General features: G+C 40.8%; 1 protein-coding gene across 1 annotated transcript; it reads left to right on the plus strand.

The window, feature by feature from the left end:
* The first annotated feature begins 4,429 nt into the window (after positions 1-4,429).
* On the plus strand, positions 4,430-16,936 carry GALR2 (galanin receptor 2). The gene is made up of 2 exons (XM_060764641.2): positions 4,430-6,490; positions 14,198-16,936. The coding sequence occupies exons 1-2, from the start codon at positions 6,111-6,113 to the stop codon at positions 14,976-14,978; spliced, it is 1,161 nt and encodes a 386-aa protein (XP_060620624.2). The 5' UTR covers positions 4,430-6,110; the 3' UTR covers positions 14,979-16,936.
* The last annotated feature ends 1,749 nt before the right edge of the window (positions 16,937-18,685 follow it).

Consider the following 18,685-nt stretch of genomic DNA (forward strand, 5'->3'; position numbering starts at 1 on the left):
AATAGAAATCCCCACTTCCCTTGTCCATCCTCCAAACTGTTCCAAAGGATTGAGGGCTGCAAAAGGAAAGAGAAGAAAGGGAAAACATCTGACACAAAATCGGATTTAAGCCATTAGCTATATTTCATAGAATCATAGAATTGGAAGAGACCACAAAGTCCATCCAGCCCAATCTCATTCTGCCCTGCAGGAATGCACAACAAGCAAAGCAGTTGGCTATTCAGCATCTGTTTAAAAACCTTCAAAGAAGAAGACTCAGTGGCAGTATATTTCATTCTCAAACAGCTCTGGTGATTAAATAATTTCTTCCTAATATTTAGGTGGAATATATTTTCCTGTAGTTTGAACCCATTGCTCCATGTCTGAGTCTCTGGGGCAACAAGGCTGCTCTATTCTCAAAATGACAACTATCATATCACCTCTTAACTTTCTCTTCTCCAGCTGAAAACACCCAGTGAACTCAGCCATTCCTCATAGGGCTTGGTTTCCAGACCGTTTTACTATTTTGGTCACCTTCCCCTGGACATGTTCTAGCTCATCATCCAGAACTAGACGCAGTGTGATTTCAGGTGAGGTCTGACCAAAGTGGAATAGAGTGGGACTATGACTTCCTTGATCGAGACCAGGGGTCCACAAACTAAGGCCCACAAGCTGGATGCAGCCCTCCAACGACATTTACCTCCCCCTCCCGACACCCTAACTTTAGACTTAGGGTCTCCTTGAGTCAGAAATGACTGGAAGGCACACAACAACAATAATCCTAATTGCCTGTATTTACTCGAATCTAATGCACACCTTTATTTTCAAAACCCTGAAACCAAAAAGAAGTATTTGCTGCCAAATGTAATGCACAGCGGCAAAAAGTACGCTCTTCATAATTTGTTCCCAAAAAGTGCACATTACTGTAGCTGCCTGCTTAGAATTCCTTCATTACAAACAATTGTGTTAGAAGACCAAAGCTTCCAGCGATGGAAAATAAAACCTTGGGGTGCATCTATGCTGTAGAATTAATCCACTTGAAATGCCTTGGTTCAATGCTAAGGAATTCTGGGGGCTGTAGTGTGACAAGGTTTTGAGCCTTCTTTGCCAAAGAATGATGGTGCCTTACCAAACTATAACTCCCAGGATTGCATAGCATTGAGCCTTGGCCATTTAATTAGAGATGACATTCCTCAAAGAGGAGCCCCAGTTGCAGCTCCTGAATTACCTTTCCCCTGTTGCTTTGGCTCAGCACTAAGATTACTATATGACGTGAATCTAAGGTGCATACCAGTTTTGGCAAGGTCATTTAGCAAAAAGAAAAAAAGAAAAGGTGAGCATTAGATCTGAGTAAATGTGTTAACTTGACTATCCCATCAGTCAAAAGCAACCCCATACTTTTGTGTTGCCTTTGCAGGCTGTTCAGAAGTGTCAAATGATCCAACGAGTGGCAGCCAGATTTCTAACTGGGGTGGTGTAAAGGTAGCACACATCTCCCCTGTTACATGAGCTCCACTGGCTGCCACTTTGCTACCGAGCACAATTTAGAGTGCTGGCTTCAGCCTATAAAGCCCTAAACGGTTCTGGCCCAGCTTATCTGTCTAAATGTATCTCCCTCTATGAACCATCTCAGAGACTAAGAACATGAAATCCTCCTGCCACTGGATTGAAATGTTTTGATTTCAGTTTACATCTCTCTGCCTTCCAAATTGTTTTTGCCAACCCTTAGTTACTAATTCTTATCCTTTAAGAGTGGATACCCACATGAAAATCATCAGTTCCTCATAGAGGGGGAATGTAGAGGGCAGTGACAGTGTTCTCTATGGGTGCAGAAAAAGAGCAGATCTCTCAACTAAATTACTAAAGTGACCTTAGTATAAATGCATATTACAGGGATGATTCCATCATGACAAAAGGGAACATCTGGTGCTTCAAGGAGCAGTGTCTCCTCAATCAGATAAATGAGTTTGCCAACAAGGTGACTCGCCTTTGCCATGTTCTGGTGGCCCGCAGGTTTCTGTGGTGTCCATCTCAGAGTCTTCCCACATCCTGGCAAAGGAATCTTTCAACACTGAGACAATCTGCCTCTTCCCTACTAAAAGTATAGTGAAAAGATGTGGGAGGAACAACATGGCTCCAAGGAAGGTGTGCTCTGTTACTCAAGCAAGCGTAAAAGGATCCCGCATGAATGCGAACAGGCACCTACTTGTCCATTTAGCTCTCCTCGGTTTGTCAGCCCAGGAACCTTCCAGCAGAAACCCAGATTTATTCCTCAGACATTTTGGTTAATCTGGTCTTTATCTTTGCATTAATGTTCTGTGCCTGGTAAAATGCATTTCACATGCCGTTGTTCCTTTGATTAATATGTAGATGACTGCATGCATTTCATTTCAAAGTGATTATGACATGGCACACATGCATCCATTTCTTTCTTCTCCCTAGGGAAAATGTTCTTTAATATTAATGAGGAATGATTAAACTTCTGCTTTGATGCATTCCTGTTGTATCACTTCTGTCATTCTATTAACATCTCTGAAATTCCCCAGGCCTTTTGCTGTGTTTCTTATAAATTATAGTGAAGAAAAAGGGGGGATGCAGGCTGATTTACTGCTACTCCGGAGTATCAATATTATCTGGATTGTTGTAGGGTTTTTTCAGGCTATATGGCCATGTTCTAGAGGCATTCTCTCCTGACGTTTCGCCTGCATCTATGGCAAGCATCCTCAAAGGTAGTGAGGTCTGTTGGAACTAGGAATATTATCGTTTAAGGAGGGAATGTAAGGTGCTCGGATCCTTACATAAATACTATTTTCTGATCTCAAGTTTCACAATCTCTAGGGAATGAGTATGATTTTTTTTAAAGTTACTCACAACTGACATATATTTCCATACTAGGATCAAAGATGAATTAATTGGATAATAATATTAACATCAAAATGAGAGACAGTGACTTGACCTTTAGCAACCAAGAGGGTTTCATAGCATGCATCTGCATTGTAGAATTAATGTACAGGCAGTCCCCAAGTTACAAACATCCGACTCATAATTAAGAACAGGGGTGAGACAAAGGAAGTGAGAGAAAAATACCCCTAGGAAGGGAAATTCTCTCCTGGAAGAGTTATCATCATGGGGAAAAAGTGTCTCAGCTGAAGCTTTATCATCAATCCTTGTTTCCACAACAAGCCATTTTTTTTCAAAATCCAGTGATCCCAGGGGTAGAAAGTGAGGTGAAATCTTCTGATTAGGGGCACAGACCGCAAAACAAACACCACATGGGGTATTAACCCTCCCCTATACTATCCAAACACACACACACACACACACACACATACAGCTGGAGTTACACTGAAACAATGTCCCTGTTCCAACTTACCAAAAAATTCAACTTAAGAACAAACCCACATAACCTATCTTGTTTGTAACTTGGGGACTGCCTGTAGTTTGACATCACTTTAATTCTATAGTGTGGATGCACCCATAGAGAAACCAGGATTTGTAACTGTATCTTCTACCATCAGACAAAATGCACAGTTACCCCCTTGTAGTATACTGGGCATCAATGTTTTAATAAAAGTCTGCTCTATGTAGTGATATGACTCAGATTTGTTTGGGGGAGTCCCAGCCTCCATTTCTGTTTTCCCCAAGTAGAGCTAAGAGAGTCTCCTGTTTGAAACCTTGAAGAATTCTAGTAGAGTGGGCAATGCTTCACAAGTGAAATGATGTTCAATGGTGTGTCTTCAGATCTTGGTTTGTTCAGTGCAGTTGCGTGTGCAAGTGTGATACACCTCCCACGGCCAGCCCAAGAAGTACACTCACACATGATGTGGGATGAAAAATGGCCACAACTCATTTATTGATAACAGGAACAAGGGTTGGCAGCCAAGCATGGGTCCTGGATCATGATCGGACAGCCCAATACTGTCCGATCCTGCACACACCGGGGTGCCGCCGGCACAATACCGGGCACACGCAACTCGGCACCCCCCCTGGGACCACCGGGCGTCCCCCCTAACCGCTAGGGGGGATACCAAACCGAATCCAGGGCCCATGCCCCACGCCCCACAAAGAGTTGTGACGAGAAGCAAAGATAAACAAATAACTGATAACAGGTAACCGTGACAAGGTGAACATCTCCAAAATTAACAGCCATGAAAACATAAACTGCATGCAGGGTGGGTGGGATGGATCAGCTGTTGCAGGCCAAGTGCCTGCCGGGGAGCCTGGGCAGCCTTAAGAAGGCTGACCCGAAAGGGGGGAGAGGCCAGCTCAGGCCTCAGCTGTGGTGGGCGTGGTCAATAGGCCATTGGCCCCTTGACCCACCAGCGGGAATTCTTCCCGCCATCGGAGGGGGCTTCTGGGAGGAAGAAGCCCCCTCAGGCAAGAATGGCGGTGGGGAACACTCTGCACCGCAACTTCTTTGGCCCGGTAAGTCAGGCCATGCTATTTTCCTCAAGTTTACTTGGTATATCTTGTTCATCCATTGCAGTGCAAGTGCCATTCTTAGGGAGGCAGAGCCCCCTCACGTCCATTACATCAGGAAGCAGGCCTGGCCAGCATCACTTCCTTGGGTGAAGATGTTGAAGAGGTAGCACTGACTATGTCAACTATTTGTAACAAGGACAGGAAAGTGGAGACAGCTACAGTCCTTCTGTCTTTCCTTAGCTTTAGATAATCTTTTTCTTCATTTATTCTAATGTATTGTGGGATAGGAACAGCACCAATAGAGCACTAATCACCCATAGTTGCCTCCATCCTCCCAGACATGCATCGGTTCCCCCGGTCCAGTTAGCTTATAAATGTTTCCCAGTCTAGCCTGCATTTTTTCTTGCCTTGCCTATAAGGATGTCCAAGCTGATCCAGCTTAGATGCCTATTCTCTACACTTTCTGCTTTAGTTGGATGTTTAAATATCTGAAATGAGGTCATATTGAAGAGGGGGAAAGCTTGTTTTCTGCTGCTCTAGAGACTAGGACACAATGAAACAATGGATTCAAACCACAAGAAAAGAGATGCCACCTGAAGATTAGGAAGAACTTTTGCTCCCTGAGGGTCAGAGCTGTTTGGCGTGGAATATTGCACCTCAGAATGTGGTGGAGGCTCTTTTGGAGGCTTCTAAGCAGAGGCTGGATGGCTATTTGTCTGGAGTGCTTTGCTTTTATGCTCCTGTGTAGCAGAATGAACTGGACTGGATGGCCCTTGAAGTTTCTTCCAATTTTATGATTCTATGGTTCTATCATATATAATGGTGTAGTAAAATTATGTCCTTTTTATATAATGGAAAAGTCAGGTTTGCTTTTTGGGAGTGGGGGATATTTTCTAACCTTGGGTGGTTGAATACAAGCACAGAATCTGTGGATACAAAGGGCCGATTGTACCTGGAACGTGCATCATTTTGCCACCTTCCCTAATGCATCATAGAAAGAGATATGGTCCTGTTACGATCTCATTGTGATAAGATATTCTTGATGGAGGAAATCAATAGTTAGATAAATCACTACTTCAGTACTGTTCATTGAAAGGTATGGCAAACCCAAGGTTTCCATACAATCTGAACTAAAAGTGGAAAGCAAGTGTAGTATGTGTATATGGGGAGGGGGCTGTGTTTCCATAGACACCATTACTATTATTTGGGCTCTTTGTCTCCCTGGAAACAAGAGGCAGGCTTGAATATATTAGCCATCCTCCATGAATACCATGAAGTGGTCTTTCGCGTACGCTAAGCAGTGCGGGCTCTGTGCGGGTCTATTAAACTGCCAGGAAGTGCAACCGGCAAGAAGTTTACTCCTTCAGTTTCACGCATCTACAAAAGTGGCTGGCAGTGATCTCTAACAAAGAAGAAGGAGCAGAATTCCAGCACTGTGTAAAATAGCCTGCTCTCAGCAAAAAGAAAAGGAACTGAGCTTCAACATCTTGACAATGGACAGAAATCTTCCATCCGTGAAGGGAACTTGGATTGGCTTGAAGGATTACAAACAGGAAACCTGACTACACCGAAAACCAGCAGCAAAGAAAATGTTTCTTAGATGAGAAATTGAGTCTGGAAGCAGCTGGCAGGTGGGACGGATTTGTGCGCTCCTTTCCAACTGATCCAGCGTGGTAGAAAATCCTTTATCTCTCTTCTGCAACGGGAGCATGCCCATTGCTTCCAAGATGAACAGGACTTTGCCCCAGCTCAACTCTTCAGGGAGCAATGAGAGCAGCAGCTGGCAGACCATGGCAGTCATCATTCCCTTTGTGTATTCACTGATTTTCTTAGTAGGCACAGTGGGCAATTCTCTGGTGCTGGCGGTGCTGCTAAGGAATGGGCAAGTCAACAACACGACCAACCTCTTCATCCTGAACCTAGGAGTGGCTGACCTGTGCTTTATTGTTTTCTGTGTGCCCTTCCAGGCAACAATCTACACTTTGGATGACTGGATCTTTGGACCACTCTTGTGCAAAGCTGTCCATTTTTTCATTTACCTGACCATGTACGCCAGTAGCTTTACCCTCACAACTGTTTCCCTGGACAGGTGAGCAAACCAGCAGAATGTGGGAGGGGTGGGCATTTGCATTAACAGTACCTTTGTGTAGTTTCACAAGTTGTCAAATTACTTTGCATTGCATGATTATTTCATCTTTTCTTGCTGCTCTGTCCTGCATGCAAAAACTTTGTCTCATATTCCCAAAGAAAGAACAAAATTCTATTGACTAACCTCATTTATGTGATGATAATGTTTCCAGCATTGCCATTATTCCATCAATATAGTTAAGATGTAAAGTGATCGATCGTTTGGTCCTCATGCCAGGAGAAAGGTAGAATATAAATAAAATAATAAAAACAATTACACTCAATTTTTGCCTATTCCAGAAATATATTTCTGGGAGAGCCATCTAATTTGAGACTTTAATATACAGCAGGAAAGTTTGCTTAAGCCTTTTGCCAGTAGAACATTCTATGACATCCTGACCCACCATGTACTCCAGATCAGAGAGAGTTTCACTGGAGCAAGATACATTTCAAGGAAATACTTGAAACATACTCATTGTCTGCATCAGAACTCCTATAGCTAAACCTAGAATAAGGGCATATCATACAAATATGTGACATGGTATAGTGACTGTGAACAGTGTGTCTAGAAGTCCTGGGTTCATTTACTCACTAGGTGGCTTTAAGGCGAAACACTTTTTCTGACACCACAACTCCCCATTGGAATGATAACAATACAGTTTTACATTCCTGTGTTATTGTAAGATTATAGTGCATTGTGAAACAGATTGAATCCTTGGAAAACCACTGGGTTAATAATGGTAAGGCTTTGGGGGCTTGATCCAAGTAGTAGTTGCAAAATCTAGCTAGAATAATATAAGGAAAATAATCTCATATTACTGGAACAATAAGAAATCTCAGTTGTACCACCATGATTATTTGAATTATTATTTTGTATATTTAAAAACATTCAAGTTACAGTCCACATGTTCCATACATTTAAACTACACATGCAAACAAAATTACAACATAGAACCCCATCCCCAGCACCCTACATTACATACATACATACATTACCTACATGCATACAAGTAATCCCCGAATTACAAACATCTGAAATGACTCATAGTTAAGAACAGGAGTAAGAAATCTACCTCTAGGAAGGGAATTTTCTAAAAAAAAGTTATCATGGGGAAAAGATGTCTCCACTGAAGCTTTATCTCCAATCCTTGTTTCCACAACAAGTCAATTTTTTTTCAAATTCCAGTTATTGCAGGGACAAAAAATGAGATGAAATCTCAGGGGTACAGATAGTAAAACAAACATGACAAGGCTGTTAACCCTTCACTATGCTGTCCAAAGCTTGCATATATATATATATTTGGAGTTAAACTTTAAAATGTACCTGTTCTGATTTACATGCAAATTCAACTTAAGAACAAACCTGCAGAACCAGGATTTTATTTTAATGTGAAGGAATGTGATGAAGAAATGGGCCATCCTGTTAGCTGGTTGTCAATCATACCGTGAAGTGGAGATGCCCATTTTCACCTACAAAGACATGGCAAGCCAGATCCTTGCTCATACTCCGCTGTGCAGATAGGGATTGCGTCATAGGGATCACATCTGGGTAGGTATCACAGAAATACACCCTGATAGATCTTAGAGCTAAACATTTAGTTTCTAATTTTTTTAAAAGGTGTGTGGAAACTTTCTCCTGTTTACCACACTCCAATGCTGAGATGGATATGTTTGAAAACCAGCAATACTTTTTAGTAATAGCTGTATAATGAAATATCCACACATCATATAGACAGGAAGCCCAGGTTTCTTGATATACCAGTATGTGCCCTCAGCACATACTGGTATATCCTACCTGTCTGGCAAGTATATTATATGAAGCATACTTATGCAAATCTATTGAGGACATTTCTGTATGTTACATGTCCACAACAACACCAATGGATTGCAACAGATTTCTTGCACAAATTCCTTGTTTCCTTAGTATTCTACTGACTTCCTTCAGTGTTGCTTTTAGATTAAACTGTACATCTGACATATGATAAACAGAGGAAAGATCACAGTGCCTGTCTGTCAGATTGATTACATGAATTAGTCAGACAAATATTAAACCACAAGACTCATAGGAATACATTGCATTGCTGAGTCCCCCTTGCTTAGGCAAACTTCTGTCCAATGTTAATGCAGAATAGTTCAAGCTTCAATGTAATAAAAGATGGTTGTTGAATGCTTTCAAATTGTTTCCATGTGATCCTAAGGGGAACTTATCACAGCATTTTATTTGACATTTACTATTGCCTCCCTCTCAGGCTGAGAGAGTGTGACTTGTCCAAGGTAATCCAATGGATTTTGCCCCAAGTGGAGATTCAAACCCTGGTCTCCACAGTCACAGTCTGATGCTCAAACCACAACACCACACGGACTCTTCCAATTAATTCCTTTCATCGGTAATGGGAGTGTGATCACATTGTGGTTGTAACTAAGGACCATGCATCTTGGAGAATCTGGTGGTGCCTGGCAGGGAGTGTGAGGAATTCGTCGCCCCCCGCCGTGCATCGCCTGGCTTACCAGCATGCCGATCCCATGGGGGAAAGGATTGACCACATGGCTTCCCCCATTGCTCCTGGTGCAACAGGGGAAGCCTCCTGTGTTCCTGCTGTAGCAGCTTTCTCTGGTTTCGCTATAGTTTACCCATGGGGCCCTGCTTGGAAGTTCCTCTGCATCTTGGGATGGGAGCTGGTGGGCTCTGTGGGCAAACTATGGTTGAACCAGTGTATGCCACTGAAGTAATCCCTGTCTCATGAGAGATAACCCTACCAATTTTATGGGACAATGAACCATGTGTTTTTTGAACAGTTTTCAGATGTGCTTACAATCTTAGCTATTTTATCTGTATTTTTTCTGTGTACTGTACATAATGAATTCTTCCCAGATGGGGAAAATGGGATGTAAACAAATTATTTTGTTTTGACCCCCCAATCTGCTCTTCAATTTAACTCTCATATGATTCAAAAAAATTTTTTTCCTGTGATTGTGGCACTGGAATAGAAGAATGTCTGCAGAAGAGTGGTTTGTTATTTCTGTGTGGGCCATCATCACTGCTTTTTAGATGGATGGATGGATGGATGCTCTTTGCTGTCATTCTGGGTAATCTAGTCCCTTTTACTTTTGAGAAAATATTCATGAGCTGATTCTTATACTGTGCCAAAAGTCATAGTTTCTTCCAATTATTATTTTCTTTGTCATTATGATGATTACATTTACTGATAGATTTTGCTCCCCCCCCCCCAATCTATGTACAACAGTTTCACCTAAACATAGATGAAAAATTCACTTTGTGCAAAACTTTAAAATGTAATTAGACACTCAGAATATTAAACCTGTGAAAAGCCTAAACCATTAAAAGGAAAGAGAAATACCACCACATTATGCAAGGCCCTTTCCTCCTAAGCAATTTTCCAAGCTCTGATGAAACAAAAACAAAAGTATTTGCCAGCCTCTGGAAACACAGTAAGGAGAGGGTCAGTCTAACTAATGCAAGGGAACTAGTTGCCTAGAGGAGGCGAGGGATCTCCTTCTCTGGATGTCTTCAAAAAAGAAATACCTGTGAAATTAAATAAAACACCTGTTAAATCAGACCGGTTACACCCTCAGCTACCTGTTGGCGATGCTGGAGCTAGAGAGATCCTGTATTGAACAGTGGGTTGGACTAGATGGCCCATGAACCCACTTCCAAAGCTGTAATTTTACAATTGTATGCCTCTCTCAAAAGGAAGTTCCAGGGACTGGGAACACCTAACAACTACAGCAGGTTTGCCATTTTAGTGACATTCTTGTTTGGTGGTTCAATTTTCAAGAAAATTCCATTTCTGTGTAGTGATTCGCTTTTGGGGAATATGCACAAAATTGCAAAAAAACCCCCAAAAAAACAAAACCATCATTTTAAAAGACGCGTATGAGTGTTGGTGTTGGTTCATGCATTTTACTCAACACATTCTTTTGAGGCAGCCCGTGATTATGATTTAAAAGCAGCACTGAATGTTCACATTCACAAATATTTTTGCTTTGGAGATCATTGTTGGGAGTGGGAGCACATTTGGCCATTATTTCATTAATCATATATGTGTCTGTATGTATATAAGTAAGTATAGATATTTAAACGCACTATTCTTGTATGTATAACAATGAGAATTAGGTTAGTTAGATATGTCTTGTAGCACAGACCAGTGCCTTGTAATATACAGTTTATTTTTCTCTAAAAATATAATTAAAAAGTAATGATTTGTTATTTTCAGAAACAGAAAGCTATAGAGCATGTTTTTAAAGGTAACTCTGATGTGAATTACCCGTAACTACTTTACGATCCTGGAACATAACTATTGAGACTGTACAAGTAATTTTCCAAACCCTGGGAACAGAAAGCAAAAGACAGGCAGGTGTATTTCAAAGATGTTCACTAAAGGTATAGTCATATTGTAAAGAGATATGTAAAACAAGAACGAATTTATGTCTGACAAGACGCTCAAAGATCTTAACAAACCCTTCTGTGGCAGCTATCTATCACTATATTCATGTGGGAGACAATACATAGATATTCTCTGTGTGTGTGTGTGTGTGGATTCAAGTGTGTTGACTTATGACAACACCTTTAAATTTTTCATAGTGTTTTCTTAGGGAAGGAATACACAGAAGTGGTTTTGCCAGTTTCTTCTTTTGAAAGACAGCCTACAGCACCTGCTATACACTGGCAGTTTCCCATCCAAGTTCTAACCAGGGCTGACCCAATTTAGTTTCCAAAATCTGATGGGATAGGGGCCATTAAGGTACAATATTTAGCCACCCAGAGATTTTTTTTCTCGTTTCAGGAGCGTCTTGTGGAAATGCAAGCGCTTCTGGTGTGACAGAATTGGCCGTTTGCAAAGACGTTTCCCAGGAGACCCCTGGCTGTTTTACCATACTGTGGGAGGCTTCACTCATGTCCCTGCATGAGAAGCTGGAGCTGACAGACAGGAGCTCACCCTATATATGATAGAGTACATGTAAGTTAATTAGGATAGAGTTATGCTGACTAAACCAAAAACTTAACAAACTTATCAGAGAACTAACTAAGTAATAGCTATACTGATCTGCAATGGAAAAAATTATAATGAAAAGGGATTGTTTTTGCTAGGCCTGGGTAACAACGGAAAAATTTGTTTCTAAAATCGATTCGTTTTTGGGGGGGTTTTGCGTTTCGATATTTAAAAGAATTCCGAAATTTTTCTTTTAAAAAGTTCGATATTTACGAAATTTTGTAAATGTTAAAAAATTATGAAACATTAACGAAACAAATACGAAACAATAACGAATCGATTCGTTAATGGCGGACGCGACCGCGCAATACGCTAAAAAACCTCCAAATGGGACAGGGGGAACTTCTGAAGCTTCCCTCTCCCTCTGTTGTTGACTGTTGGTGTGATATTATAATTTTTTTTCACTAATTAAACAAAAAACAACTATAAAACTTGCCCCAGACATGCGGAAATAATAACGAAACGACCTCAAACTGATAACAAAACGAATACATAACGAATCCGAAGCATTTACGAAATGAATTAAAAAATTCGTTTTGTTTTTAAGTTGCTCCAGAATGGTTCGTTATCGCTTCGTTATAAAAAAATAATGAATTTTTAACGAATTACGAATTAACGAAACGAAACCGCCTAGCCCTAGTTTTTGCATAAACTGAGTGCAACAGGTTATACTATATTTTTCATATAACTCCTTTCAATTCAGGTGACCAAAACAAAGATCTGTGTAATGTGTTTGCGACCTATGAGCTGTTTTCAGAGATTATCCAATCTGATTTTGGCTGGGGATGGAAAGAAACAGGATTGCAATCCCATACTTTTCAGGCACAGATCAACTCATCACTCATGTAAGCAACCAGGCATGAGGCAATAGTCCCTTTTACACTGCCCTATATCCCAGGATCTGATCCTAGGTTATCTGATTTAAACTGGATTATATGTGTCTCCACTATTAGATAATCTGGGATAAGATGATTATCTGAGATCAGATCCTGGGATACAGGGGCAGTTTGGAAGGGGATAAATGAGTGGAAGACTCTCCTAGAACAATCACAGTTATGATGCTGACATTCAGCTGTGGAGTTAGTCATATCCACCCAGTTGGCAGGCATGGAAGGATCCAGTTTTCTTATGGCAGTAATGCAACCCTGCTGTACAGTCCTCTTCAGAAAGCTGGACTTTTAGAAAGAACATGCTAATATTCACACCTTGGGAAATTACTTTCAAAAAGCTACTGTAGTTTTATGGGAAGAAAAATAAACAGTTATCACAATCATTTAATTTTACTTTTCCTGTTTCTTAAAACACTTTTGGGAAACTTGAAAAAAAACACCTTTCTAGTCTGTGCTATATAACACACTTTTTCTATTGTCCAATTCCTTATCACCTCAACATCCGCAACAAGCTCAAACTAGCAGTATGACTCCACACTCGATTTTCATTTTCTTCCCCCTCCACCATTCTCTGGGACCACAGAGACTCTATTCACCAGGGAAATAACTAAAAAGCTACAGTTGCACAACCCAGAGAAGTGATGTTAGTCTTTATCACATTAATATCACAATGCAACTCTAGTTAGAAAACACCCACACATATTGAGCAAATTGCTATACAATGCTACATTTGTGCAATTAGCTATTTCTGGACTCCGTAAATGATGGCAGAAGATGACAGGTTTCACTCCATTCTGCATGCATATTCAAATAGCTGCAGCATGCCTATGAACATAAAAATCTCCGAATAGTCCCATATGATTCACAGCCTTGCTTTTTGTGAGTATGTGATAATGTAATGCACTACTTACACACTTGTGCTCATAGGTCCGTTGCATTGTACACTTAAGCACATATGTCAGAAAGTGAAAATGGGTTTTCAGATATATACTTGGATCCATTCATCACCTAAACATAGTTGTTTGAAGACACCACACTAACCTTCCTTACAAATAGGAAAATATAACACATATCTTCACTGGTTTGTACCTGTAAGGCTTCTGTAGACAAATAACTAGAATTTTGTTGATGCTTTTCAACTGTGCAGCTACTTTGGGACAGGCAGCAAGAAAAAGATGCAGGTATAGCAAGCAAACACGAAAAACAAAGGCATTGGCGCAATAGGTTACTCAGAACCAAAATATGTCACTTGCCTTCCCTGTCTACCAACATGCATCTCTGAAAATGTACAGCCACTAGCATAATGCACCAATAGGACTCTTGGCTGTAGGCAGCGCTGGCAACAATAAGCCCTTCCAATGTTTATCATTATGTCAGACTGCTAGTTTGTATATTTTGGTCTCCCTAGGGTCAAGTTGCCTTCTGCTCTTTCAACAAATCTTGCTCTGCAAAAGTTTCCACTTCATCTCCCTTCCTTTCCCCAAGCGATAATACAAACAACTTAAACAACTTCTTCATTTACGATGTTAAATAATACAGTCACATGATACTGGACTCTGTAATCATTGTGAGCATCTTCCCATTCTCAGGATGAAACTCATCCAGTTGTCATTCCTTCTTTCAAAATATTATGGCTATTCCATTTGTCATTGCGAATGTGATGTATAAATTCTGGATTCTCCAGGCATACAGCATTTTCCAAATTCATTTTTTCTTTAAAATAGTGCCTTAATTATTATTGTTCTTTCTTGTTTTTTACCTTGCTAGGTATTTGGCTATCCGGTATCCTCTGCATTCAAGAGAACTCAGAACTCCCAAGAATGCCCTCACAGCCATTTGCCTCATCTGGGGCCTTTCCATCATCTTCTCTGGACCTTACATCAGTTACTACCAGGAGTTTCAGGTAGCCAACGTCACTGTCTGCCATCCTGTCTGGAAGTTCCCTCAGCGCAAAATTATGGACCTTTGCACCTTTGTCTTCAGCTACGTCATTCCTGTGTTGATCTTGAGCCTCACCTACCTGAGGACTATTCGCTACCTCTGGACATCTGTGGACCCCATGAAAGATGTGTCTGATTCCAAGAAGGGCAAGCGCAAGGTCACCCGGATGATCATCATTGTGGCGGTTCTCTTCTGTCTTTGCTGGCTGCCCCACCACCTGGTCATCCTCTGCTTTTGGTTTGGTTATTTCCCACTGAACAATGTTACCTATGTACTAAGGGTCCTCTCTCACCTGATTTCCTATGCCAACTCCTGCGTTAACCCCATTGTCTATGCTCTGGTATCCAAGCATTTCCGGAAAGGGTTCAAGAAGATCTTCAGCTGCCTCTTGCACAAAAGAGTGGCCAACAAGGTCCATGTGGCCCAGGTGACCCACACAGTCAGCATCTTAGAAGCTGATCTGACAGAAGTGATACATGTCAGTGAGCCCATACATGCCAGAGCCTCCAGTTGCTGCCAAATCCCAATTCAGACATGGGGGGAGGCAGAGCAGCTGAGCCATCAAGAGAAAGTGGCCAAGTCTTTCATCACGTTCAGTGTGACTTAGCATTGTCCTTTGTCCCTGGGCAGCAGGCTGCTAACAGTAGATGAATTATTTGAGTGCAATGAGGGTTTGGCCCAAAGGATGCTTTTTATTTGTTTAAAGGTTTTAAGATGTGGTTTAAAGACTAGCAGGTGGTTCAAGCCAGGGAGATTATATATATTATTGCTCATTGCTCCCCGAAGTAGCACATCTACCAGAAGCTAATATGCTGTAAAAAGTCTATGGAACATAAAAGACAACTACAAGAAACAAAAAGTGATGTTATCACAGATACACAGATTGGAAAGTGACATGAAGTTGTTTATTTTGGGCAATGGATCCAAGCAAAGAGATTAGCCAACGAAACAATGACTGGACTCATCAGAGCTTTAAAGGTACCCTGAAAGTACCATAGATTGCTAGGTTTGATTTGCATGGCAGCTCTAAGGTTCATGGAATGCACTGAACATGACATTGAATTGGATCTTAGATGAGAAATAGTGTCTGTGTCATAGGATCATATCAATGTTGTTGATTGTGTGGCCTGAATCAAGAATCTTCAGTGTTATAACATAACAAGCTTTCATTCTTACGTCAGCTGAGTGAGCTACTATTCCTCCACTCAGCCTCAGTACACAGACGGGAACAAGAGAATGCTGCACAAGCTGGAGCTGAGGAATACGTTCTCCTGATCTAGATGCAAACCCGGCCACTTATGGAGGCAGCCCAGTTTTGACAGACAGAGAACAAAGACCCTTCATCTTATGCTTAGAATCCAAAGAATTACGAGGCTCTGTCCATAAAACTTGTATAAAGTGATACATCCTAGTTCTCTTAGTTTGCAGCATGTGCACAGTTGCAATTGATCTCAATGGGTCTTATTTCAGAGTAAATAATTTCATGGTTATACTGTTGTTCACACTGGCCTAGGCTTCAGAAGATAAATCTTTGTGTATTGTGATGCACTCTTTGTTACTGCAACACAAGAAAGTGGTGAATGTATTGAATCTGCTTTTCCTTAGTATCAGGTCAAAGGATCCACTTTTCCTATTAAATCTGCAAGAAATAAATGATATCAGAGTAACAGAGACTGAAAGAATATGGATGCATTTCGAATGTAGTCCTCCCTGCTGTATGCTAATAGGTGAGAAGACATGCAAGGAGGCATTTTGATAATCTGAAGTTTGTAAAAACTAAGAATTATACAAGACTTTGATTATATGAAACCGGGTATGTAGTGATGGGTGATCTAATTGAAAAGTTAAGCCCTGCTCCTGGAGGTTTTCAGAAAAGGCACCTCAGATATATACCTCTTTTGAGTGGAGCAGAAAACATGGTTTGGGGGGGGGGGGGAACATGCGACTATACTTGGCCAAAGGGTCACCCTTTGCTGACCATTGCTTTAGAGTCTTGGGTACATTGCATGAACATATTACAGTAAAGCAATCTGTTTTATTTACCTGGGTAGATTTTCTTCACTCTTTTCTATGAATGGGACAGCCAGTCAGTGTATCTTGTGAACTTGGTTTGCTTTCACCATGATACCATTTGTACAATTTTCAGTATTCATCATACTTTGGACTAAATGGTCAGTGATCTGTAATTTACATTTAAGACTCAGAAATAAACACAGTTTCCTTTTAGGAACCCCAAAGAAATACTGTATATACTCACTATTAAGTTGAGGGCAAGTTTGGTGGTAAAATCTATGAATTGTGACATGAGCTGTGGATATGTAGAGGGCAATTCTGTAGAGCGGGAAAAACACCAATGCTGTCTGTTTTATGCCAGCTGCCTTTGGAGCCAGCTGCCTTTGTTGCCACCGCTGCCATTTCCCACCTAGGTATTCAAAAAGGCCAGAAATAGCATTAGTGGGGAAGTATAGTGGGGTCTGTGCCTTTGGGTGGCTTTCCCAGGACAGATTAAGTTCTTGCCTTGCCATTCTACTCAGAAAAGGGGATGGGTTGGGTTTTTTTTGGGGGGGGGGGATTACTAGACTTACAACTATGTAGGATTGCTGTCTCTTGTTTTGTGTTACAGCTGTGGGAACTATTTGTTTAACTTCGTAAATAAAAGCAAAGATTGGTGTAGAGATTCTTATTTTGTGTTTTCTCCTTAAAATAAAAAAGAATCATCAAAAGTAGTTAGGACTTGTATTATGCCTCTGGGCAGCTAAACCAGGAAATCCCAATTAGATGCCCCCCCCCCCCCATGAGGGTCTGGTTCCAGGGGACAAACCAAGAATGGGCAACTTGGAAGTCCTTGAGAAGACTCAGATGTGGAGTAGGCAGATCAAAAGACAACCTGGTAAAATGGCACTATCTAAAAGAATCCTCTACCTTGTGTGATGGTGGAGCAGAACAGACACCTCAGCATCTGTATGCTTGTCCGCTATGCCTTGCCTCATGTACAGAGGAAGAATTTTTGGAGGCAACAAACAATGCAGTTGCTGTTGCCCGATTTTGGTCAAAAGATATTTAGCCGCTTGTGCTCCTATTTTTATCAGTTTTATACTAATTTATGCAATATTTTTGATACAAAATAAATTTTTAAATGCCTTGAATGAGCCATGCTGTCAATACCTGAATGCTGGCAGAAAGTACAAATATTGTATGTTCAGAGCATGCTATACATTCTGCATGTAAAATTATATGTAATGGATTCTTGGAGCACATCCCCACAAAGTACTTTCCCCAAACATTGTTTTTACCATGTCCACGGAGACCTTTTAGGGCTAAGAGTGAGGCCACACATTTTGGAATAAGTGATCAATCTCAAAGTACAATACATATGAAGGAATGTATATCAACCAAAATTCTCACTGACACCTCGTAAAATCAAAGTCCCCTTAGCGTCCTCATCTCTTTGATCCTATCTCCTAATCTAAGACACTCTTGCATGTTTTCAACAGCTAATCTTCCCCATTAAATCTTGTTACAGCCAGAACTGGTTGTTCCTACGTCAGGATTTGTAATGTTTCCTATCAATAACCTCCATATTTAGTCTAACAATTCTCCTGGAATGAATCACACACAACGACTATATAAACACTTCCATTATGTATCCCTCCTTATTTATCTCACCGATCCAAACCTTCTTCAGCAGAGAAGGTTGTTTAATAACCATCTCAGCTGCATTCAGTTCTGCCTCATTCTTCCTTCTTTTTGTTCCCCACTTTTTAATACTTCTGCCTCTTGGACACATGGGTTAGTTTCATAAGCCAGCGTTTACCTTCTAAAATACAGGGTGTGCAGTTTATGGTTGGCAGCTTACCTTAACTGGTTCTATAGCTAAATTATAAGGAGGGTCACAGCTTCCAAGACATAAAGTGCATCTTTACTGTAGAATTAATGCAGTTTGATACCACTTTCATTGCTGTGGCTCAATGATACGGAATCATGAATTTTAGAGTTTTCCAAGGTCTTTAGCATGCTTTTCCAAGTAGTTCTGATAAAGTACAATAATTCCATAGCACTCAACCATGGCAATTAATGTGGTGTCAAAATGTATTCTATATTATAGATGAACTCCTACAGATGGTTGGGGATTTTGTTTCAGTTTGGTTTTGATGAAGATTTGCTTTCATCACAATTGGGATTTTAAAAATGGGAAGATGAGATAAACCAGTCTGACTATTTTCTCAATCCAACTGCTAGAGGGCCTCGAGAGCTGATTTTTAAAAGCTGGTATTTGAATCTGTACATTTAACCATGTTAGACTGCCATGTACAA

The sequence above is a fragment of the Anolis sagrei genome, chromosome 2 (genome assembly GCF_037176765.1).
Source record: "Anolis sagrei isolate rAnoSag1 chromosome 2, rAnoSag1.mat, whole genome shotgun sequence".
In the NCBI taxonomy this organism is placed as follows: domain Eukaryota; kingdom Metazoa; phylum Chordata; class Lepidosauria; order Squamata; family Dactyloidae; genus Anolis; species Anolis sagrei.